The sequence below is a fragment of the Empidonax traillii genome, unplaced genomic scaffold (assembly GCF_003031625.1).
Source record: "Empidonax traillii isolate 1590-97213 ecotype Southwest subspecies unplaced genomic scaffold, ASM303162v1 scaffold305:size1471525, whole genome shotgun sequence".
Lineage (NCBI taxonomy): Eukaryota > Metazoa > Chordata > Aves > Passeriformes > Tyrannidae > Empidonax > Empidonax traillii.
The window spans coordinates 1,267,241-1,291,897 of record NW_020955498.1 but is presented as its reverse complement, the minus strand read 5'-3'; the positions used below and the strand labels follow the sequence as shown (position 1 = coordinate 1,291,897).

At 38.5% G+C, this 24,657-nt stretch overlaps 2 protein-coding genes across 12 annotated transcripts in view; one reads left to right on the top strand and one right to left on the bottom strand.

Annotated features, from left to right (window-relative positions):
• Window positions 1-17,459, top strand: part of CALD1 (caldesmon 1) — a 169,754-nt gene extending 152,295 nt beyond the window's left edge. For 7 of the 9 annotated variants that reach the window (XM_027890977.1, XM_027890976.1, XM_027890978.1 and 4 more), the window contains 8 exons: window positions 404-544; window positions 7,502-7,545; window positions 7,653-7,731; window positions 9,957-10,094; window positions 11,047-11,142; window positions 13,741-13,821; window positions 14,118-14,151; window positions 15,785-17,459. In XM_027890977.1, the coding sequence (XP_027746778.1) occupies window positions 404-544; window positions 7,502-7,545; window positions 7,653-7,731; window positions 9,957-10,094; window positions 11,047-11,142; window positions 13,741-13,821; window positions 14,118-14,151; window positions 15,785-15,816 (645 nt within the window). In that variant the 3' untranslated portion in view covers window positions 15,817-17,459. Of the gene's footprint in view, window positions 1-403; window positions 545-7,501; window positions 7,546-7,652; window positions 7,732-9,956; window positions 10,095-11,046; window positions 11,143-12,185; window positions 12,274-13,740; window positions 13,822-14,117; window positions 14,152-15,784 lie in introns of those variants that run through there. The other 2 variants (XR_003572025.1, XM_027890979.1) reach the window with 2 other exon arrangements.
• A 1,247-nt stretch (window positions 17,460-18,706) lies between these two features.
• LOC114061015 (aldose reductase-like) overlaps window positions 18,707-24,657 on the bottom strand; it is a 9,281-nt gene continuing 3,330 nt past the window's right edge. The window contains exons 1-7 of one of the 3 annotated variants that reach the window (XM_027890989.1): window positions 24,538-24,631; window positions 23,951-24,073; window positions 21,887-21,993; window positions 21,619-21,700; window positions 20,534-20,617; window positions 19,553-19,635; window positions 18,707-19,209 (exon numbers count right to left, since the gene is read on the bottom strand). In XM_027890989.1, coding sequence (XP_027746790.1) covers window positions 19,167-19,209; window positions 19,553-19,635; window positions 20,534-20,617; window positions 21,619-21,700; window positions 21,887-21,993; window positions 23,951-24,073; window positions 24,538-24,579 — 564 coding nt within the window. In that variant the 5' untranslated portion in view covers window positions 24,580-24,631 and the 3' untranslated portion in view covers window positions 18,707-19,166. Of the gene's footprint in view, window positions 19,210-19,552; window positions 19,636-20,533; window positions 20,618-21,618; window positions 21,701-21,886; window positions 22,000-23,950; window positions 24,074-24,537; window positions 24,632-24,657 lie in introns of those variants that run through there. The other 2 variants (XM_027890987.1, XM_027890986.1) reach the window with 2 other exon arrangements.

The window sequence follows — 24,657 nt, the reverse complement described above, 5'->3', positions numbered from 1 at the left end:
TCTTGTGAATTATTAACCTTGGTGCAATAAATGTCAGAGTAGATGGACAGAAGAACAGTACCAATATGAAAATACAGAGATACAGAAAATACCATGAAAATACAGAGAAACCTAATTTGAGTCTAAATGAGCTTTTTTTCTCTCTTTAAGTGGCACTATATGACGATATATTTGGTGCCTTCACTGTGAGGAGACACTAAAGCAGCATAGACTAGCTGTCTTCCTGGCACCCTCAATACTGAGATGAATTAGCACTAATGCATTTATAGATTTTGGACAGGTCACTGAGCTTTTTCAACTGGCATGAAAGTCTGTTCTTAGAAAATTTGGTTTGCAGGACTCAACAGCCCTGCAACGGTGATGTAGTTTCTGAAAGAAAAAGTAACCATTCATATTTTTTAAGGAGGAAAAGAAGAGGATGAAGGAAGAAATTGAAAGAAGAAGGGCTGAAGCGGCTGAGAAACGTCAAAAGATACCAGAAGATGGTGTATCTGAAGACAAGAAGCCATTTAAATGTTTCAGTCCTAAAGGTTCATCTCTAAAGGTAAGCTCCTCACTAACATCAATACAAACATAAAAAATAATGAGATTTGTAGTCCAAACCATCAACCAAACATTAGAGCAGTGTAGAAATTCTTGTAATCAGACCTAGGAAGATGCTTTGAACTGAAACTTTTCGCTGAAAGACTTCATTCATTGGGATGATTGAAAATTAGAGATCATTTCTGAAAATAGAGTCTAGACTGGGAGTTATCTGTTCTTGTTGATGAAAATTATCCAAAAAGGATCTTCACCTTCAGGAGAAAATTATTTGGGAGACTTAGAGCTGTATTATTGTATTGCTTTTCAATGTTAATTTATTATAGGAGTGCCTTGTGAACTGGAGTGGAATTATAGAATTTTTTAAGTTGGAAAAGACCTCTAAGATCATTCTGTCACAAACCTTCTCTCACTTCTGCCACATCCACAATTATTTTCTTCCTTACCAGATTATTTTGATTTAAACATATCTAGCCTAATCATCATTAATTGAAACTGACCCATATTTAAGTTCTAATTTATGTCTAATCTCCCTAAAAATAACATCTAGAAATACTGGGCTGGATTTAAATTTCTTACATAACAAGAAAAACCCCACCCTTCTGTTGCTGAAGAATTTCTAAATGGTGTTTTGTGGCCTATATTATATTGCAAGTGGGATGAATCAATTAAATGGCCTTTCAGCATGGAAGAGGAATCCTGGCCCCAATCAAATTATTGGGAGTTTTGCTTTAGTATTCAGTTCAGTTGCTTTCTTAGCTCAAGCTGCAGATCTATTAATTGTTTTCAACTATCTCTCCCTTTTCTCATCTTGTGTTATTAGTCATTTAAGAATTCAAACTCTTTGTCAAAAAAAGTCTGCTCAGTGAAAGCTAGGAGAGAAAAGAATCAGGCAGGAGGTCATCAGGTAGGAGCTCATTGAACCATGAAGTGGATCTCCATGAGATTAAGAACTGTATTTGTTGAGTGAAAAATTGCATTTGATCAAAATTACTTTTCCACTCATAAAGACATACACTTTGATCTAGTTAGGGGATTCAGGTCTCTACTGTTTGGGGTCCAGCTCTAGCAAATACAGTGTCCAAATACCGTTGAATGGACTTGCCTTTGACTTCTAAGACATATTTGAACCTGAAATACTACGACAGAATACATGCAGCTGTAAATGAAGATTGCCAAGCTTCACAACTTCCTGTTAGATAAATCTGATGATGCCATTTTGGTTGCTAAAGAGAATGCCAGTAACAGACACTGTAAATATACAGCTTCTTTCCAGCCCTCCTGGAAGGGCTTCCTTTTCTTCTTTCATTTACTGAGATGCCTTTTATGAGCCTTTTATGCCTTTTGGAGCTTTAATTCACAGAAGCCTCAGAATAGAGGAAATTGTACTTGAAAACACAAAATAGAAACAAACATATTTTGGGGAAAGTGGGAAAAAACACTGGATTTGACAGGAAGTTAAGGGCTTTCAGAGAACTTTTGGGCTATGCTCTGCATTATTCTACTAAGTGTCTTTTTAAAGGAAAGCTGAAATTTTCCAAATGTCTTTAAGCATTGAAGGTACAATTTTTTTTTTTAATGATAATTGCTGCTGGTTTTTATGGCTTGTTAGGCAGAAATTGTTACAAAACACTACACATTTTCTCTGCTTCTCTCTCTGAGAAATCAATGATACCTGATATGTAACTCCAGACCAGTGTCTGTGGGTGGCCAGTGTAGATACGTAATGCTGTAGAAGTTCACATTCTAAACTGTTTCTTGGCCTCTGTGGTTAATAGCTGAGGAGAGAATAATCTCAGTTTAATAGCCTGATGTGAAATTTGATGTCAAAATCCAGTTATTAGAAGACAGTATGTTTTGTTACCTTGAGTTTGGACAGACTTCTCAATCTGGTCTAACCTGGTCGGTTCACAGCTTTCTCATTGCCTGCTGTGGCACTGCCCAAGTTATCTTTTGATTTGTAAAGCATCTGGCATATGTTTTCTCCCTTGATGAACGTATCATCTTGTTAGACATGTCATGAGTCATGTGAGAACCCCAAATGCACCATTGTGGGTGGGTGGGTGGAATTAATGAGAAAAGGGAGGCTCAGTATAAAAATACCGTATGATACGTGTGCACATTCTGACTTCTGGATAATAATCTGGCAAAGCACATTTTTTTCCTTCCCCGTCCCTTGTAACATTGTGATAAGAGTTTGGGAAGAAAAAGAAGTTCCTGGCAGTGGTTTATATGAGGAAAGTAGGGCATGCTGATTCCTGAGTGAACTCGGGAACAATAAGAATAAGAGCAAAGGAAAGGGAGATAATCTGAGAAGCAGAGTGGCATATTGCTGTATGGCAAGGCATGAACTAGCATGGCATGCAAACTCAGAATTGAGAGACAAGGTGTGTGACTCATCTCCATGTATTACATGGATCATGGGTGCACATATAAAAATTTAGGTATACAAAAACATAATATACATAGACATAATATACATACATGCTTATATTTAGAAAGACCTTCTGTGATTATCTGGTCTGGCCTCTAATAAATCATAGCCTACATAGTTTTGACAACTCCTATTGTTTTAACTGTTAAATACAGTATTTCCCTTAAGCCTGAGACACTTCTTCAGCACATCTGCTACAGCACGGAGTCCTCTCAGTGATAGTATGAGGACTAGTCCTTTCTGAGGAGAAAGTGAAGAGAAAGCATGCAAAGTAAATGCAGGCTAAGTTCATCACTAGCTCAGGGACAGAAGCAGCTTGGATTTCTCAGGGCTGTGTGGAGTGTCTGTGGGCAGCAATAGCACCAAATGTCTGCTCAACCTTTGCCCTTTATCTTGTTAGTTTTTAAAATAAGGACAAAGACTAGAATATCCTGTGCTGCTCTCCCAGCTGGTTCTAGCTCACCCTTTCCTTCATTTAGTTCGTGCAAAGGGTGCTGCACTCAAGGAATGAGATGTCCTGAATAAACTTTGTTCATTTTGCTTTTTAGACAAGTTAATTCCTCATGTTTTCTTTGAGAAGGAGGGTTACTGACTTCTTGTATAACTATTCCGTAGTTCAAGAGAGAACAGGGTATTTCAAAACTAAGTCTCCTGTTGGTGAACTCCACCACTACAGAAAAGCAGAAGCAGTTAGGCATGGAGGGGAGAAAGCAATGACAGGAGGCTGGGAAACACAGGCCAGTGTGAGAGCCAGCACTTTCTGCAAGGCAATGCTGACAGCTAAGCCAGAAGATAGACTTTTCAGAGACTTTTTTTTTCTTTTGTCTTGTCATATCTCATTATTTCTCTCAATACCTGACAACTGGAGCAGTGAGTGTAAATAATTAGGCTCCACACGATCAGTTCTTCCTAGATGAACTACTCTTTGCAGCAGAGGGAAAATAGAGTGGTAAGAACAGGATTTGTGACATTTGTTTTTCCCTGATCTTTGGTGCTGATGGCAGCACTGTAGTCTTGCAGGTAAACTGGAATAAATTGGTACACTCTGCACAGATGCTGCTGACAGCAGGAAAAAGCTTAACTGTGCTTTATGAAGCAAAAGAGAATGTGAGCCACTCAGGGAGGATAAGGAGAAGCCACTCTACTCCCAAGGACTACCACAGCAAATGGATTTCCACTACATTCTTCCACATGTTGGATATTAGGAAAAATTATAATACAGGGTTTTCAGTTTTCTGTGTGCATTTTTTATTCCCCTTCCTCCTTCGTGCATTTTTAAGAAGAGTTTTTCTATATATCTATTTACAAGTTTCTGTTACGTAATATCCAAATATCCAAAATTTCTAGGAATCATTTAATACATTTTATGAAATAGGTTTTACTGAGAATATCTAATGTTATTTGTTTCCAAGTCTCATATTGTGTTTACTCATTCTTTGTTCTGTTTCTGCTCTTGGAGCAGAAACGGATGGAAGACAAAGCACTTTGACACTCACACTTCAACTGCACTTTTAGTTGGCAAGGTATTTTTTGCACAATCAACAAACAAACATTTGTCTATATCGCATTGAATGTGGATAAATGCAAACATGTTTTTCAGTATAACATCTTGCTTAATTTCTTCCTTGCCACCTGTATGTGCTGACTTCTTTGAGTCTTAATCAGGTGTAAGAATCCACATGGTTTTGATTCATGTCCACTGGTTTCATTTCATCTGACGTTGCCAGCAGAAGGGTAGGTGTCCATCTAGGCATTTTGTTATCCAATCTAAGCTTCTTTGGTAGTTCAGTAGAGTGAGAGCCACCCTCAGCAGACAAATAATACTAATGCTGAAGTGAGCTCCTCTACCTCTCCACTGACTATAGAGAGAAACAAAATGAGTAATTTTGACTAAATGCTTAACTTTCAAGTAGCTGACAGGCGGGAGAGATGCAGCCTATGCTCTTTCTTTCTGGTCATAATTTAATTAGGGGCTGGCAGGTTAACATTTTTCAATACTTGTGTGTTCTGAAAGTATTCCTTGGTGACAAAATATAGTCCAAGCTATTTAGCAAGATCATTTTTAAATGAATGTAGCAAAGAGATTATTCTTAGTTTCTGGTCTCAAATTGAGAAAATATCTTGCATTTTATGCTAACCACTTTGCTTTGCCTGTTTCTTTTACAGATCTATTTTGTAATATTGTTTACTGTATGTGTCAAAAATTTTAAATACTTTGCATGGAGTTTGTGTGATATGCAGTGGATATATGACCTTTAGATGTTGCTGTGCAGTCTAAATGTATTTGACCTATATGTTGAATACATGTGTGTACACTGGTTTGTTTGCTCTTGGTGTATTCAATGTCTGCTTCTGCTTCATGCATACAATGTTTTGAGGAAGATGCTTTAGAACAAATCCTCATATACATGTGCAGAAAATTTTTATCCCTCCACACAAGGCACCTGCTTCCTCAGCCAGAGTATCTTGCTGAGCTCTGAGGGTTGCTTTGTAACTCTGCTTTCCTGTTTATTTTCTGTTTTGCTTCCTCACTCTCCTCTTCTGAACCATCCCTGACTTACTCCGGATACCATACCAAGTGCTCTGAGAACCACTGTTTCCAGTGGCTAAAGAATGACCCCACTTTTGTGTCTTTTTACTACAACCCCAAGAATACGTGTCCCTCTTCCCTCCCATCTATGCCCCTCTTTCACTAGTGCCTGCTGAAGCCTGGTTTGCCTGCTGTGCAGGAGCATTTCTCCACCTGCACATAAAAGACTAAGATTCTGTAAACTGATTATTAGGTGGCTACCTTGAGTCCTAGTTCTTTGAGATAGTGCATATTATTTGTCCTTGCTGCCCACCGGGGTTTCACTGATGCAGTTGTAGACAGATCAGGGAGAAACTATAGTCTCTTGCTGCTGTAACTCGTAATTTGGATGCATTGCTGATCCATTATGATCCAGAAATTAGCATTGGGGGAAATTTCCACTATTCTGTAGTAGAAGAGAGGAGACGTGTTTTGACTTACCATCCTTGGTCTGTTTAGTCACTTTTAATCAAATTATTTACTTTCTCGTTTTGTGGCAATGTCTCTAGGTGAAACTAAGCTGTAACCTGTTCCGGCAGGGAAAGGGAAAGCTTCTGCTCCTGCCTGGTCTTTTGCTGCCACCTTGTGACATCAGTTTGCTGAAACACTTGGGATCTACCCTAGCAAAGTACATCTTTCCACTCAGGACTGCTTTTAGATCCCGTATTAGCAACTAACAGCATTAACGTAAATCACTGTGTAAATTATATATTTAGAGTTCCAGAGGTGCCTTTGAACTGGATGGATGCTAGCTGGAGTTCCTCCAGTGAGCTTGTTTGGCAAATTCTCCACTGAAGTGAACTGCCTGAGTTTTTGCTTGTGTGGGCTTCAGAAATAAAACAGTCAAGCCCTTTGATGGGATTGCTGTGGGATTTAGTGCTCTGGTACAGCCTGGATGTTAGAGGCACAGAAGACAACCATTTAAAGAAATGGCTGTCATTGCCTTATTTTAAAGGCATGAATGCCACAGCAGTCACTGTTAAAGTAAACTGAAAATAGAGAACCCTTACTGAGACTGGGGAATGTCCAGGAATCTAGCCACACTGATTATTAGTCATTTCAATCCCTTGGAGCTGCTTGCATATATTTCGTTTTAAGTGAAAGTGTAGAGCCTTGGATGAGAAGTGAAGGAAAGCAATGTGGAAGAGACTTGGAAAAGTTTGATGAAAATATTTCTTGACCCAGTAGGCAAATAGACACACACCCATCCACCCCATCATGAAATATTTTAAAACTTTATTCACTTTTTGTATTCAAAATAATGAGAGATTTTACAGAAGTCATATGAGACCTTCATGATTCCTCCTCCCTGAAAACATCACAGTGTTTTCCTGTACACAGAGTAGAAAATAAGGATGAAATGTAAGGTATCAGTTTGTATAATAATAGCTGGAGGATATTGACTCAGCAGTGACTCTGCTTGAACACAAGCAGAGTTTAGTCTGATTGGTTTCTTGGAGTTCAAATTAAATTGTTAGTGTCCTCCAAAAACATACTTGGGAGAAGGGATGTGGCTGACATCCAAACCTGGCTTAGTCTCATATCTCAGTTCAGTAAAACTTTATTAAATTTGCTGTATTTCTCAAGAGATATGTAACTTGCTCTTATGTGGGAATTATGAAGAAATTTGACGTAGATTTGGTGCACATCAAACCCTTCCATAAGATAAACTTCTTCCCTTTTCTACACTCTGTGTTGGTCATTTATTCTCTTGTTACAAAAAATGAGGCTCTGAAGAAATATGGAGGATGCAAATATTCATGCAGAAAATACATCCACCTTTATAAATCTGTATTATAATAGGTTGCTATTTATAAAACATTTGTGTGTGTCTGTGATGATTTCTGTTGGAGTGTATCCTTTTCAGACTTTTTGACATTTTAAAAGACATTTTAGCCTGGCCTTGCACAGGCTGCTTCTTTATTAACCCTAAACTTACAGCTCTTCTCTCTTTCTAGATAGAGGAGAGAACAGAATTTTTGAACAAATCTGCTCAGAAGAGGTAAAGTAAGGAAACAGTAAGTTCAGTTCAAATAGCAGAGTTTAGCTGGAGGGCATAATAATGTCTTTCTTTCTGTTTTTTTTTTTTTTTCCCCCTACTTCCTACAGTGGTATGAAGCCCACCCAGACGACAGCAGTTGTCTCAAAGATTGACAGTAGACTTGAGCAATACACAAGTGCAATTGAGGTAAGTTAACTCCAGGTCACAATGGATGTAGTTACTAATGGCTTTGGGGGCTTTAATCAGCCTATGTTTTACTGTTTAAGAATTGCAGGGATTTGTTGGTCACAAATGCTTTTTTACAGAATCCCAGAATATTTTAAGTTGGAAGGGACCCACAAGGATCATCGAGTCCAGCTCTTAAGTGAATGACCCATACAGGGATCGAACCTATGACCTTGGCATTATTAGCACCAGGCTCTAATCCACTGTGACTTCAAGAAGAAAATGTTTGAGGCTTCCCTATAACCAACATTTAGATATATAGCTAAACAAAACCTCTTCCCTTTCATGCTTCTGTTTACTGTTTTGTGAACTTGGAGCAGCTCTTGAAGGACTCAGTCAGAATCTTGAGTGACAGTTGCATCCTCTTCTTGCCTGATGAGAGAATTATGAGCAGAGAGCTGATAGCCATCGTGAGCAAAGCAGACTTAGCAGCTTATTTAGAATAGAGAACTAGGTCTGTGTTGCTCACTGCCACTTCAGAGCGAAATTCCTTGGCAAAGACACACACTGAAGAGAACAAGGGAGTTAAGAAGTGACAAAGCAAAAACAGAATCACATTAAAATGCAGAATTTGACCCCAGATGATTTTGACAACTAGTGGTTAATAATGGGCCTAGGAACCAGAATTGAGGGGTTTTTCTTTTCATGGTTCACAGAAAAATAGGAATTTGATTTTTTTGTTGTTGTTGTGGGTTTTGAGGGTTTTTTAGCTGTTTTTATAAATCAGTGAGTACCGGCAATGTGAAAGCTACTAGTTAATATAGCAGGCTGACTGGACTGGGTTCTGAAGTGTTGTAGTAATACAATAGTATACAAAAGAATATTGTATTGATAGCTGTGAAAAAAGGTATAGCACTTCTTCCTTCCCTGCTGGATATTTTTTTTCTCCTCTCATCTCCATGTAGAGTCTAAACACAGTGTTCCACTAAGGTTTTAGTTGGTTGGGCTTTATTATTGTTTAATGTAAAGGAAATTATAGTCATTCAAGATCAATTAATAGTCTTTTTCCCTGTAACTGCTGCCTGTTTAACCTTTCTGCTAGAAAGCTTATCAGCCAGAGAGTTTATATTATGTGTCAGTTCCCAATGAAAAAAAAGCACATGGATGAAAGGGTGAAGGCTCGGGCTTGCCTCCAGCACTTAGGTCAAGTTAAAGGTAGCTCAAACTCCTCCATTTGAGACAAATGCCAGCATGGCACCCAGTAGTCCCCATATCATCAGAACAGGGGCATAGAACTTCTGTCATGCTGCTTCACTCCATGCCTTTTCTGAATTATATTAGGTTCTCCAATATTTTCAGTAGGGCTGTGCTCCATTTAGATATTGAAAAGCATAGCTCTTCCAACAAGAGGAAGGCAATGTGGCTTCAAACTATATACAGTTTCCATCTGACTTGAAATATTTCCTTTTCTGAGTTTTTAATGTTTTCAAAATCTGCCAAATCTGGCTTGCTTTGCAACTAGAGGCAAAGCCTCAGCTCATACAGGTTCTCCTTCTCATCTCATTCTCATCAAATCTATCATATGTAAAATGTACAAGAATTTTGAAAAAAAAGACAGAGGAAGAATTTGGTCCAGTGTTTTTAGTGACCAGGCGAAAAGCACATTTCCAAAAAAAAAAAAAAAACCAAAGAACCAAACCAAAAAATCCCCACCCCAATTCTCCACTCTTTAAAAGAATACCCTACTCCAAATATTCTGTAATTGCTGAAATTTACCCCTAAAATCCTGTGTTCTGAGGTTAAGTTGTTTGGGACAGATGGAGCAGACTCTGATGCTGAATGACAGAGCAGCCTTTTTTCCCTGCCTCTAAATAAGGATTTCCTTAGCCATATCCCTAAAAGAGCCAGGCTTACATCATTGAGGTGCTAAGATTTAAAAGAGGACAAATGAAAGCCTTGGAGCAGTTCTGTGCAGAGCTATGGTTTGCCATGAATTTTAGAAATGAATGAAAAAATCTCAGTGATTGCAATTATCTCTGTTAGTTGTGCCAAGGGTGCAACTATAAATCAAAAAGGGAAGAGAGTCTCAGTGGCGCTTTTTGAGCTGAGTTCTCCTTTTCATCCTTGCATGATCAGTGCTAGAACCACTTGCAGCTGCTGCATTTTCCAGCACTGCCCCAAAGTCAAACTACCCTGCACCTCCAGCTTTTAATGCCAAACACCAAATGACCTCAATTCTTTTCCAGGGCACAAAGGCTTCAAGACCAGTTAAGCCAGCAGCTTCTGACCTTCATGTTCCAGCTGAGGGTGTCCGTAATATCAAGAGTATGTGGGAGAAAGGGAATGTTTTTTCATCACCCTCTGGGACAGCAACACCAAATAAGGTTTGTGTGTAACATAATGATTATAAAGAATTATGCTATGGGCCTGACCTTGCCGTTCACTTTCCTGTGAGTAAGCGTGTCTGCTCCTGTTGACATCACTGATGAAGAATATCCCAAAGGATTCTGAGGACCTCAGAAATCCACAAAATTTGTGGCTGCAATATTGAGTATAATGTAAGAGTTTAGTAACCTACTGAGCTGAGTTATGAGACATTCCAGAGCCACATCAGATATCTTAGACAAATATATCTGGGTAGTTCAAGCAGAGTACAAACAAATTCTTTGTGTTGGGAAAAGTTCTTTCGAGGGTCAGAGAAGGATTAAATAGGCAAGACAGTGATGATGTTTTATAGATAATGCATAGAAGTATTTGTGAGACCTTTATCTTTTCTATGAAAGATCTTAAGGCAAGATCTTCTTTTTATAAATTTATATGAGCTGATGAGCATTCATCATAGCCAAAAAAACTGAGCCATGGATTGAAGGGGGCTATTACAGATAGTAATTAAATTTTAGTAATTTGTTCTAACCTTTTAAAGATTGATTTAATGTTTTAAATTTTAGGCTCCTTAGCTTCTCTATAGTGTGCTTTTCTGGAAAAAAATTAGCGTAACAAACCAAAAAATATGGACTTATATTGGTGCCTCTTCTATTAAGCTATTTGAGTTCAGGCTCATGACAGAAAGAGCATGTTTATGTCTAACATCCTGGGTTAGCGGGAGTGGAAATGATTTTGTCAGTCCACGTTTATCATTATTGAAAACTAGAGGGCAGCAGTACTGTTGTAGTTCGTAAGGACAATACCTTCAGAGAAGACAGGATGACTCTACTCATAGGCTCAGTGAGGACCTCTATATTAAACTCAGGCTTGTCTTTGCTTTTAAATCTAAACCATGAAAACAGAGAAAAAACTATTCTTAAAGTCTTCTGATTAGATTTTATTATTTTGCAGGAAACTGCTGGACTGAAGGTGGGTGTCTCCAGTCGAATAAATGAGTGGTTAACCAAGACCCCAGAGGGCAGCAAATCACCTGCTCCAAAACCTTCTGTGAGTAAACTTGCAACAGCTACTTCTTCAGTATGTGAGTTCTTTCCGTGGGCAGAGGGGGTGACAGGGCTTCCTTGGCCAGCTGGTGCTCTTTGGAGGAACCTTGCTTAATGTCCTTGTGGAAGCTCACAGAGGCCCACGGGCTGCTGACTCAGAAAATGGGGAGATGAAAGAGGGCAGTTTTCACCTTAAAAGCTCATGGATGAGCTAAAAAGGCAAGTGCTCAGAAAAGAACTTCTGCCTTTCTCTGGGAGAAAAAGACATTAATTTACTACCTGTGAAAGGCTTACCACTAATTTAGAATTTACCAGCCATAGACCCTTCATGAAACACTTGGGCTTTGACTCTTGCCCTGTAAAAATTTTCAAAGTATATTTTAAAATGAACTGAAATAATTTCATTCTTTATGAGCTTAAATATAATTTCTAATGAATGCCCTTTAGCATGCCTATTACTTCAGCAAGAAGAAGAGTAGAAAATGCTTTCCAGGTAATAAGGTGGGAGTGTGTGAAGCAGCAGTGTGGATGTGGGAAGGAGCAGAAAGAGATAACTGTGGGATGGGGAAGGTAAGGGTGAGGAACTGGAGCTGTAAATATCCATATTGGAGAATGGCAGGATATCAGTCATGGTGTTAATGATTAAACTTCAGGATTCTATTAAAGAACCTTTTTCTTTTCATATTCTTGTGTAATGTTTTTCTGCCAGTCCACTTGCCCTTTATAAAAGATGCAGCCTGAAAAGCTCCTTCTCAATTCATGCTCCTATTTGTCCCAAAGAGGAGCTTGAAATTTTGTAGTGTTGTGCCTAATGTCAGTATTTACTGGTATCTACATGGAGATTGTGTCCTTATGGACATGAATATAAAATCAAAAGAAGTTATTATGTTCACTGTATTTAATCAAAACTGCTAAAATCAGTACAGAATTTGCCTCCGGATTTTTCTCTCTTTAAGTTGCATCTTTTAGAAAACATAAAACTAACCTCTTGTTTTTCCTTCAGCCAACTGTTTCTATCTATGTTTTAATTTCCCTCTTTCTCAATAGATTGTTCTTTCTTCTTTCAATATCTCTGCTTGAAGGAGCCCACCCTCCTCCTATTCTTCTTTGGGGGTCTGTTTGCTAAGTTGGTCAGGTAAACCTATTTATAATTGACTATGAAGAATGATATACATCTATAATGAATGATTTGTACTTTTTTTTTTTTCCCCCCAGGAAAGCTAGAATTTCTTAGTTAGTAAATACCTTCTTACCCCCATGATATTCCACCAAAATAAAGAAACATTCAAAGTTTTTGTGATCATCAAGATTCATGCGGGTTTTGGATCAATATTGAATTCAAAGTAGAGGGAACAAAGATCTCAGTTAGTTTTATGGTGAACCTAAATCACATATTCCAAATGATTTCAGGACTATGGAAATGGTATTGTGATAATCTCCATTGCAAGTGGTTTTGTGATGAGGTCAATTGCAATTTTGTTGTTTCCTTCCTTCTTGTTACTGCTGAACTAGTTTTTTGAAGTATATAATTGGCTTCAAGTCTTACATATCTGCAACCCTCTGTAGCTGCAGATTATGATCCATTCTAGAACACCTCTGTTGGGTGCAAATATTCCTTGCAGAAATCACTTTTCCATTAATCACTGAGTTTAGAAGTTTTAGAGTTAGAAATTCCCATGTGCATAAACTTATCTACCTATGGATGGCATGAACAAGATTCTGGAAACTGTACAGGACTTGAATACTTTCTGAAAACAAGAGTACCTATGTCCAAAATTGCTTGAATCTCTTGTTAGATATCAATCCACCTGTCCTTAAGCAGGTGCTTTGCCACTAGCCTAGCATACATAATTTTGATTTGTAGCCCTCCTTTTCTTCAAGAAGATGCTTAATATTTTTATGGAGTTCTGCTTAGTCTCCATAACATTTTCAGAGAGTATTATTATTCTTTGACTTTCTCTATCTTTTTGGTTTTGTTTGGTTTTTTGTTTTGTTCTGGGTTTTGTGGTTTGGGGTTTTTTTGTCAGGCTACTGATTGGTACAGCCTAAGATTACAAATGATGCTATGGAAATTCAAATGGATATGAAGTGCTACAGTAATAAAGCCTAAAACCTATATTTAAGAATGGAGAGTAGAATCTGCTTTTCTGTTGTATTAAAAGTCCTACTCTATTTTTTCACAGAGTTTTTTGTATGAAATATTTTTATTATGATCTAAAATAACTGAAACAATCTTTTGAATTCCTCCCTAAGAAAAATACTGTCTCTGAAAAAATGTGGGTTTTTTTTTCTGCAAAAAATGGAATTATCTTTTGGGCAGTAACTCTTAACTTACTATGTTCAGCCAGGGGAGTGCAGTGATGACCAGTCTGTGCTATATAAAATAGATTTGGTGGGATTGTTTCTTCTCTTGCAGCATGTGTATGTGCAGAGTCCTTACGTGATGTATCATTCTGAATTGCTTTATAATTGATAGACAATGTAATACCACTGGTGGATGTTCTCGAACTTTTTTTATGAGGAAGTTGCATTCTAACATTTTCTTTAGCAAATTAGAAGAAACATGAACTAATGTTGTTTTCTGTTCTTTGACATTTGACAGGATTTGAAACCAGGAGACGTATCCGGCAAACGTAACCTCTGGGAGAAGCAGTCAGTTGATAAGCCAGCTTCTTCTTCTAAGGTAGCACTTCTGTGCATTATTAGGAGGATAATATCTCTGTTGAAGGCTTTCTTTGAGTTTCAGTCAGTCAGTTGGAATGAGGCCTTTACTTGTCCTCTGTTACTAACTTGCCTCTTTATCTATAGAAGAAAATACTATGAGGTGCAGAAAGCAGTGAATAACTTTTAAACACCTATTTGTCTGAGCTGTGTTATGTGTGGAATCTGTCTTGCACGGAGCTGATTTTTGTTCTTGTTATAAGTAACAATGTTCTCCTCTATCGAATTTTAATTATGGCTTATTACTTTTTCAAACAGGTATCAGCTACGGGGAAAAAATCAGAAGCCAATGGTAAGTAATACCATAATGCATACATTGCACCTGTTTTCATATTGTAATACATGTTATTACATATATAACATAATATTATTACATGTATAATGATAGACATATTATACACATATTTAATTATATTGTACACATATAGTTTAATAAAATTATACATATAATAATATAATACATATATTGTTACACATATTACAATATAGAAATGTTGCCACATTTTTGCAGAGGTGTAGCAGTGTTAAAATTCTACAGCTATTAATGCTGATGCCAGTAAAGCCCTTTTTGCCTTTGCCTTTCAAAAGCTCCATTGCAACACCATCAAAAGATGAATGCTTGAGAAATAAACCTACATCATCTTTCTAGGAGGACTGAGTACTAGCAGTGCATCAGCCATGTTTCCAAAGGCTTGTTCAAGAGATATTTATAGCATGTTTCGTGTAGCTGAGGAGTATCATTAAAATGTGCATGGGCTGATGAATGGAATGGCCATTTGACAAATTACAGCAAATGCAAAGCATCTGGGAAAGGCTCTTTTAAAGGCTGCAGTGGGAATGGATATGCCTTTCCTGAGCAGAGAGGGGGAGCTCAAAAAAACCAAAGCTGTTGCAGCGACATCATTTGAGCAGAAAAGGAAGATTTCAGCACTCTGAAGTCAGCCTGAGTACTGAAATTCAGTACTCAGCCCTACATCTGACTTTAAACACAGCCACTGGGTAATGGTGAAGCCTGAGGAAAATTCAGCAGTTTTTAGACTATTAGAAATTCAGTTGATTTTTAGAGATAATTCTTCTGGTTCATGGTAAGTCTCCTGTACTCCTGCATACCCAGACTGGAATGGAGTTCAAACACCTTCAGCAGCAGGAATGTTTTTGCTGGAGCTGCTCATTCCTGTCTTTTCAAGGCAAAAATAGTCTTAATACTGTAATTTTGAAACCACTAGCAAAATTGCCCTCTTAGCTTTTTAATTTCCATTTTAACCCAAAACACTCTAAATAAAACCAATTAAACCAATTATGTGCCTGAGGACTCGTGGGGAAGAATGAAAATTTTTAGTTTAATAGGTTTAAAGATGCCTTGCAACATTCTTCCACTCTTCTCTAAGAATGAAATGGTTGAATATGGAAAAACGTTCAGTTTTCTACACTTTAATATATGCACACGTTTTTCGTCACATTGGTATGTGAAGCCACAGGTGTGGTATGCCTGTGAACTTTTCTTATCGGTCTATAGTCATGCAAACCCCAATTGTTTTCCTCCTCTTCTCCTTTTTCAAACCAAACTGTTTCGGAGAGGGGTTTTCAGGCTCACTCAGTGTTAGTGCAGCTCTGCTTCTGTGGAAGGTGTTCGCAGTCCACCCACACGCGGCTGGGGAGAGCAATGGGTTCAGGAGCAGCCCTGCATTTCTGTGTAGGTGTTCCTGAGCACTCCCTGAACTGCTTCCTCAGGCTGTTGGAGGCAAGCAAGGTGAAATCCTGCCTGCCTCTTGGAAACCACCTCTGAGCAATTGTAGTACATGAGCACAGCAGCACCCAGCTTGTGTCCTGCCTTCTTACATGTTGTTGATCTAGAGCTGTGCCTTTTCTATTTTAGAGATGCATTTGTGTTGTTTCAAGCCATCTTTAATCTTTATTTTTCTCAGCAGGTTTGAGACAATTTGAGAAAGAACCATAGAAGGCCACTAAAGATGCTGGACCAATCAGTTTGGGGGAAAGAAAAAAAGGAAAAAGTGCTAAATTGTTCTTTTTATATTTATGTTTATTTACTAAAATGTCTTTTTGCATTATACCACTTAAAACCCTGTATATTAGCACTGTATTTAACAATCAGTCTAGAGTTTCATCATAATAGTACTGCCTTTGCACAAGAGCCTTTATTCCTAAAGAAACCCATCCTGTGAAATATGTAGACTCTCCTACTGATACTCATAACTATGTATCTGAACAGTGATTTCAACTGCCATAAGAGGTCAACCCAAAATGCATGTGAAGTAAAGTTGCTTGAGAAAGGGTGTGCAGTAAACCTATAAAAACAATGGTTACTTTTGTAATACAGAAGTCTTTCTTTCTGCACTTTAGACTAAGGCATGGAAGAAATATCTTTAGCTGACAATGTAATATTTTCTGTAAGCTGCCCATGTCATGAGAAATACTGCATCAATAATGTTTTATTTTTTTGTTTTATACTTTTTTTTTAAGTATCAATTTTTCCATTTTAGTTTAAGTTAAGACCTAAATTTGGATGATTATATTAGCTGACAGCGGTACTGATACTTCTTTTTGTTGTTAGTGACTAGTAATTGAACGCAATTTAGAATATATACACATGTAGCTTTACAAAGTTTAGCCTAAAGGCACTACTAATGGTAGAATGCTTTTAACTTGTGCTAGAGTGTTATATTTAGTAATAAACACACATAATTAGCCAATATCACAGCTTAAAAAAATAAAGAAAAAATTACACACTTTTCTATAGTAAGATTTCATAATTGCTATTAGAGGTATGGTGAGATAAGTATTAAAAAATTTTAAATGTCAGTTGCCCAGTAATGGGTAATTAAAAAGAAAGTATAGTTTTTAAAAGAGGAAAAGGTAAGGGTATAGAGGGTCAAAACAAAGTCACTTGTATAAAATGTTGTAGTTTAATTTATATAAAACTACCATAATTAAAAAGAAAAGAAATCTAAACAGAGTTGGAGTTTGTTTCAAATCACTAGACACTAAATCTTGCCATCCATCAGTGCTGCCTACCGAGTCCACCGAAAATGAAGTAAACCTCTGTCTTTAAAGTGCTTCTTCTTACCTGTCTCTCTTGAATATCTTCTTTACAGATGTTTTCATTTGTATATATTTAACACATGGCTACAGGACGTCAGCGTGGTTTGAATTTACACGCTATACAGTTTAGCATTTACATCCTACAGCATACGGGTGGCATAAACTGAGCAGCTCAGTTAGCCTGAGTACATTGTTAACAGCTTTGTAGTGCATTGGAATCCCCAGGATCTCCCTTTTCACCACTTCCATCTCTTACAGTATCTGACTTCTTCCTAAAGAAGAGTATTGTTATATTTCAAGCCAAAGATGAGCTGACCTGCTTGGCTGAAAGACCTTGTTTACATATAGAAATGCACATAGTTATTTGTAGGGGGTGACACTATGCCTGACATTGTCTGGGAGTTCTCATGTTTTGTTTTGGGGTTTTGTAAATGCTCCTCTGAATCTTTCAAATACATCTGATAGCTGCAATAAAAATTATTTGTTCATACAATGTATTCTGAAACTGCATCCACAATAAATGGAATATTTCCATCAGCACCCCTGTTTGTTAATGAGTAGGAATGGCCCAGTTGTAACTGGGATAGGAATTGTGCTAAGTCCCTGTGAGATAAGCTAGTGCAAAGAACCCTGAAGTGTCCCTCCTGATGTACTATCCTTCAGGAGATAGACAAATCGCAAAATCAGCAGCTTTAACACACATATTCTTGGGGGAAGGTGGGGGAGGAAGGGGCAGAAATAATCCTAATTGTCATTCCTATCAATACAGGATGGGAGCTGTGCATCATCTGAGAGGCAGTGTACTCAGCAAAGTATGTTCTGACCTAGTGGTTCAGCCATCTGCTTCCCTGCTTTGAAATAAATTTTCCGTGAGAGCCATTATGTTTCTTCTGTCTAGGTAGGATGTGCTTCGACATGTGGATGAGCCCAGGGACTAAGGCTGGGGAGCTGCAGGCTCCATCATCCTCCTGTATGTCCCCTTGTTTTTGCTCCAACAGCAGTACAGCACGTACCTGCTCTAACCAGCTCATGGTCATCCAAAAGAGTCCCCCCAGGCTGCTGCCCGCTCCATAGGAAGCAATGGGAATGCTGCAGCGAGCACAGCTTCCTGAACTACTGAGGGAGAAATAATTGGATGCTATTTAACCTGAAAAGAGCCTGGCTGCTTTAAAGTGGCCGTGTTCTCCTGCCTCACACTGCTCGACTATGTTGCTACAAGTTACTACAACCTTTGCTGAAGTGACACTTTCCCTTGCCCATGGTGATTTCCTTTGCTCCTGGTTGCTGCCCTTTTTGAGAGTGTGGAAGCGTGCTCTGTGCAATCATGTTTATTTGTAGGAAACACTGTAAAATGGTATGGTCATGTTTTGTTCCTACCAGACGGCACCACCTCCTGGCAAAATTCAGTAAAGACAAAGCCCGGTGGCTGACTTGGAAGCCTGTATGATTTTTATGGGTATTTCAATGCCATTTTTAAGAGACGATTTTTCAAACAAAACGAAATTGGCATTTGCTTTCCTGCAGCTGACTGCATTCTAGCTACAGTTTCTCTTATCATCATGCAGAATGCCACAAAACCACCTGGTTTTGGCCCAGCAATATCTACAAATATTTTAAAGCAATTAATTGTTAGCCTGTTTCAGGGTTTCCTTTGGTGTTCTTTAAGAACTTGTCTTTGTACAGGAATTATAGAAATTTATTTCTATCTGTATTAAAATTTGTAAAACTCCAGGCTTTAGAAAAACATGCCTAACTAACTGTATGAAACAATTTAAGCACTACACTGATTAACTTTGTTAATAAACTTTATTCATATAAAATTTTAAAGTATTAGAAAGACATTCTATAAAAATCACAACTATATAAAAAGCAAAGTGATTAGAGCATTCCTTGACAGTGACTTCAGCCACTATTCCTGACCACATCAGAAATATAAAAAAATCATGTAAGTAACCAGATTTCTTGTTAGACATGTCTCTAATTGAGGAAGACAAGGAAAAAAGGAAATTAAATACATCGTCTTTCTACTAATAATCAAAACCAGACTTCTGCTAAGCATCTTTCAAAAAAAAGACCAGCCCTACTGCTGCATTCTTACATCAGCTAGTGATCTCCTCCTAGAAAAGGAGGAAAAGGAACTGTTCATAATAATTGTCAAGTACAGAAAAAGAAATCAAGATCAAGCTAGAGAATGCATCTTCTAATCTGGAAGTACTTAAATGGAGGTCTCGCAGAAACCACTTGCATTCAATATTCTGCTTTAAATGGGTAGTCCTTGTGATTGACAGCTCTGAAAAGAGAAAGAACTCGTCATTTAAGTACCATAGAAAGTAGCTTGGCAGCATTTCCCTATTGCAGTCTCCTCCCCCCGCCCCTTCCAATGTAGTTAAGTTTTGCAGCTGTCATTAAATTGAACACAGGCTTTTGAGAAAGCACATGTAACATCAGTATGCTGTAAGGAGCACTCCAAATGAATCTCCCTCCTGATGTCAGTTCCAGGACATGCCTCATTACCTGGGGTCCAGGGTTTAAAGTACAAACTCTCCATGATTTTGGTCATGTATGTTTTCAAGACATGGGGGATGAAAATACAGACAGAAATAGAACAATGGATTATAAGGGTAATAACATACTGGAGCACTGGAACTGCCCTCCAGTTCCTGTTAAAGCTGAGGATGACATCCATCTCCTTCTTAGACAGTTCAAAGTCAAACACCTATCAGGGAAAGAAAAAAAAAACCCTCTTAGTTTCATGAGTAGCTAGCTACTGTGCATGCTTCATGCTTTTACGACTTGAGGTAGGAACATATTAAGCATAGTTAAGAAACAGTCTGACTATTTCTCAGCCAAATAAAAATTTACCCATGAAGTGATCAACATGGTCCTCCTCTCTCTGAGATGCTGTTTATAGGAATGTCTTAGAGTTCTGGGTGGTTGAATGGCAACACCAGTGCCAACAGTTTGTGTTGTAATGCACTAAAAGAAGACTTAAGGTGCTCAGGATGGATTACCTGATGTGTCACAAATACTGGAACTAGAGGTAAATTTTCTGCTACAACAGAAGACTACTGGGTATCAGCTGTAAATAGCTGTCTCAAGCTAATCAATCATCTAGGAATTCTTGCTGGTGGTTCATAGGAGAAATAGCTCCAAACCTACTAGCATGGATTAAAAGTAACACAGAGGTATCATTTAAGATGCCAGCTCTTATAAGCCAATGTCCATCTGAACTTCCCTGCTAAGAGGAACCATAGCCTCAAAGTGAGACATAAACCAGGACATGTCTGGTGTTCACAACTTGTTTTTTTTACACTTTTAAAGCAGGACTTGCTAAGTGTTTCTCACAAGTCAAGTCCAAAACTGGGATTCCATTTCCAGGATAGCAGAGCTCAGACAACTCTGCTGGAACCCATTTCTCTCCTGGCAGGAACAAAATGCTTTTCCCCAGAGAAAAAGCACAGATGGTTAGGTAGCTGATGAAGCCTCAGTCTTCACACCTCTGCACTCCCCTTCCAATGCCTCTTCGGTGCTGCTTGGAAACATGGGGGAGCTATGGGTGTGGCTGTCTATCCTGCATAAAAAAAAGGTAGCAGCAGTCCCAATGGAAACTTCACCTTCATGTTTTCCTGAACACGCTGCGGTTTGTCAGACTTGGGAATGACAATGATATCTCTTTGCACAAGGAACCGGATTAGAACCTAGGAAAGAACAAGGAGGAGCATGAACACATGGGGTACCAAGGAGTCTATTCAAGCGCATTTAATGTTCTTCCTTTTTTTAAAATGCACAAAATAATTTATTTTTCTACAACTATATTTACTCTTTGGAAGACTACCAATTTGCACACAGGAATTTGATATGCCAAAATTTGCATTCATATTTGCCAGTCTACTGGCAAACTCTAATTGTTTCTGGCCTATGTTGTTTCTACATCTTGTTTTTTCCAGGATTTGTTTTGGTTTCGTTAAGGGTAGTAGCAGGGGGAAAAAAATTATGATGCTTCTAGCTTGCATTACATGGATGCTCAGACCTAATGAGCATAATGATACTGCAGATTATTTTGGACTCACAGTTAATTGCCTCACTTACGATAGGCTTTTTGAAGTCCATAAAAGAAAAAGCATATTTCTAGAATTTAAAAGTGTGTATGTCATCCATTCCCATACTGAAAAGAGAACCGTTGCATAGAATCTTTTGTCCTGCTCTGCCTGTCTTTAAAATATTATTATTGTTGATTGCTTGTGAACACGTGTGTTTTTTTGAAGTGCAGTTTCTGCGCTCATTTGTGTGAGTAGCAACTAACAGAGAAAAAAACTTATTCTTAAATAATCAAGTACCTTTCAATAATTCTATGTGAACATGAGCAGACAGGGTCTGCAATAAGTCTGCAAATTACAGGACTTCTCTGAAGAACAACTTAGCTAACTTAGTTGAAGAAAGGAATAAAAGGTTTAGAAAGATGAACACTCCAGCAAGTAGCACTGCTGATCAGTCTACCCCAAAACCTGATACTCAAGGCCTCTTAGAAAGTAACTGATAATTTGCATGAGTGTTGTTAAGAACTTGGGCAGAATGAAGAGTCAAATGCAGTCCAGCCCCATTATACTGTATCTCTAAAGAAGGTATATCTGCTGAGGCTGGCTATCAGCCTGAAAACATCTGAGGAGGAGGAATATTTTGCCCTGGCAACCCCACTTACCTGAGCTGGGCTTTTATGATGTCTAACTGCAATCTCTTTAATCTTGGGATCCTCCAGCAGCATAGGCTCCCCTGGCTTAGCCCTATTAAAAAACAGGAATATTGATGGTAGGAAGATATTAGTTTCCCTGCAGGAAGCCTTACATTGTGTGACATAATCTGCAAGAAATCAACAGCACTTTTCTCATTTTACCTGCATTATTTACATAATTTACCTCAAAGATTCAAGCTACAACTGCACTGTTTTGTGTACTGCAATGCTTTCTTACCATGGGCGGTTAGGAGAGCCAAGGGGGCTGTATGCAGTCACAGCAATCCCTTTGGATTTACAGTACTTGACCAACTTTTCCTGCGTTAGGTATGGATGGCATTCGACCTGCAAGCACAGAAACATGTGGATAAAGAAGTAAACTGCACTGGGATGCAAATCATAACATTTTATCATTCTTGCTCAGAGAAAATGTGAAGACGACTTTCAGTATCATGATTCAAATCTGCCTTATGAAAAAGTTATTAATGTCACAGCAATATCTAGAGACCTAGCACTGAAAACAGAGTTTTCTCATGCTACACATTACACACAGACAGTGAAAAATAATATAGAAGAGTGAAAGTGCTATCTATGTCAGGAATCTGGGAAATCAGTCTTTCTGGACTACTGCAGAGTCATATTGCATCTTCAGAGGGGCAGCTCAGAAGACCTGAAATTTATTTTCTGCTCAGTCAACCAATGTCTCCTTGCCTCAAGCAGTCTACCCTGATACCTGCAGAAGATTTGAGCTAACCTGGGAAAGCAAGTTGCAACCAGCCATTTGGGAAAGACATCCTTCAACTGAAAAGAACAGGAGCTACACACGGATGCTGCTCAACTTGCCACAAGCCATAGTATGACCACAGGGCTACGTCTGTGCTGTTTTACATGGCACTGTGCACATACCCAGCTGTTTCTAAATGCTATAGCTTAGTTACCAGGCGTGGTGACAAGGAACACGGGTACAGCAGTTTATTTACACCTGAGCTAGATTAGGCAACTACTGTAACAGCAGTGTGTAGCATGAGCCATGCAGAAGCAAATTGGAGGTAAAGCCCAGAGTTCTTTAAACTGCTAAAGTAGGTTCAGCTTTTAATGGAGGCAGGGGGTAGGGGTGAGAAAGAGGGGTGAGGTAATTGGGTTCACCCCCCTGACCTTCATAACTCTCAGTAAAATCTTTCCAAGCCCTATATCCCCCTTGGATACTCAGCCTAGCCAGTCCAAACATTAGACCCAAGCCCAGCATTACAGCACTGCGCAACACAGGATCTGGTGTGGGGATTTCCCTGGTTATTCCCCAGCTGGCAGAGATGGGCATTCAGCACCCCCAGCTGAGTGCAAAGAAGTTGGTATGGAAGAAAGTCAGGAGGTTCCTATGCCACTGCTGTCCTGTGATTACATACATGAGGTATGTGGTGAGAATTTGTATGTAATTGTGTACTTCAACCCTCCTTTCTGTGATGAAGTCGTGACATGATTCATCCCTGTACATTCCCATGCCGGTGCAGAAATGAAACTCGCAGTGGGGGGGGTTTGCTGGAAAAAATGGACCTGTGGCAATTTGGGCTGTGACATGCAAGTCCCACAGATACTTCGGAGTCTGAAATAGGACATGTAGCAGGAAATTGCAGGGTCCCACACAAGCTAATGGACATTTTCACTGTTTTGCACTGTCTAAAACTGAAATATTCCCATCTGTTTCGTATTACTGTGATATGCGTAATCCATAGTTTTGGGAGATATTGCTCTGAAATCTCCACAGCGTTATATACACACAAGCAAACAAAAAATTCTTCTGTTGAGATCTCTATCAGCTAAAAACCATCAAGACTGACACTATAGTGAAGCCTTGCATAGCACGGGTAGGATCTTTCAGACAACCAGGAGATACCTATGCTCTGTGAGATCTTTCCATGGCATCAAAACTATTTAAATGGCATGGCAGAAGCCATTTTTAGAGCTGAAGTGTAGCATAAATATATCTAGGAATGCTCTAAATATATATTATAGGAATTTCTATAATAAATATATATGATACAAATTCTATATTATATATATATAATATATTTTACATACAGGAAATGCATATTGTATTTATATATAGGAATATTATATTTATATATAGGAATTTAGGAATACTCTAAATATCTATCTATCTACAAACACACATACACTGTAAACATATTTAGGAATACTGCTAAGTGGAAGGTTCCCTATCCTTGGTAGGAGGGTTGAAACCACATGGTACCTTCCAATCCTTCCAATTATTCAATTATTCTATACTTCAAGGAATTAATCTCACCTGGTTCATTACAGGCTTGTATTTCAGTCCTGGCTTGTTCAAAATTCTTTCGATCTGCTCATGGTTAAAGTTGGAGACACCGATGGCTTTTACCAGACCACAGTCCACCAGTTCTTCCATGGCCTAATAAGTAAGGACAACCAATGAATGTGCATGAGGTGGTGATATTACTGGCAAACGACATTATTTTATTTCCCTCAAGCTAGTGACAAATGAACAAACAACTCACATTAGATTAGATAACAGTCTCTCAATTAATAATAAAAAAATTTCTATCTGTATAAAACACACAGTAAGTTAACAGTCACACCTGGATTCACCTACAAGTTGGTTCTACCATTGCGTGTATTCAAATATTATTTTAGTGGCCACACCTACAGTGCTGATAGCTTTCTTCTCTTTAGCCTTAATAAAGACATCTCCTTCTTGCTCCCCAAATCCAGAGACAGCAGAATCTATTTGGTCAAAATACAGTTTTGTGTGGCTATCCTCCATACCCAAACATATCCCTTAATTTCACTGTGCACACATATCTCTGCTCCAGCTTTAGTGTTGATACCTGCTCTGAAGAGCAAATATTAACTTACCTCCCATGTGTCGAGAAAATCTGTATCACTGGGGATAACCATACCCTTGTCATCCAGAGGTTGCAGCTCTTCACCAGCCTGTTATTTCAAGGCAGAAAATACACAGACTTTTTTTAAGAG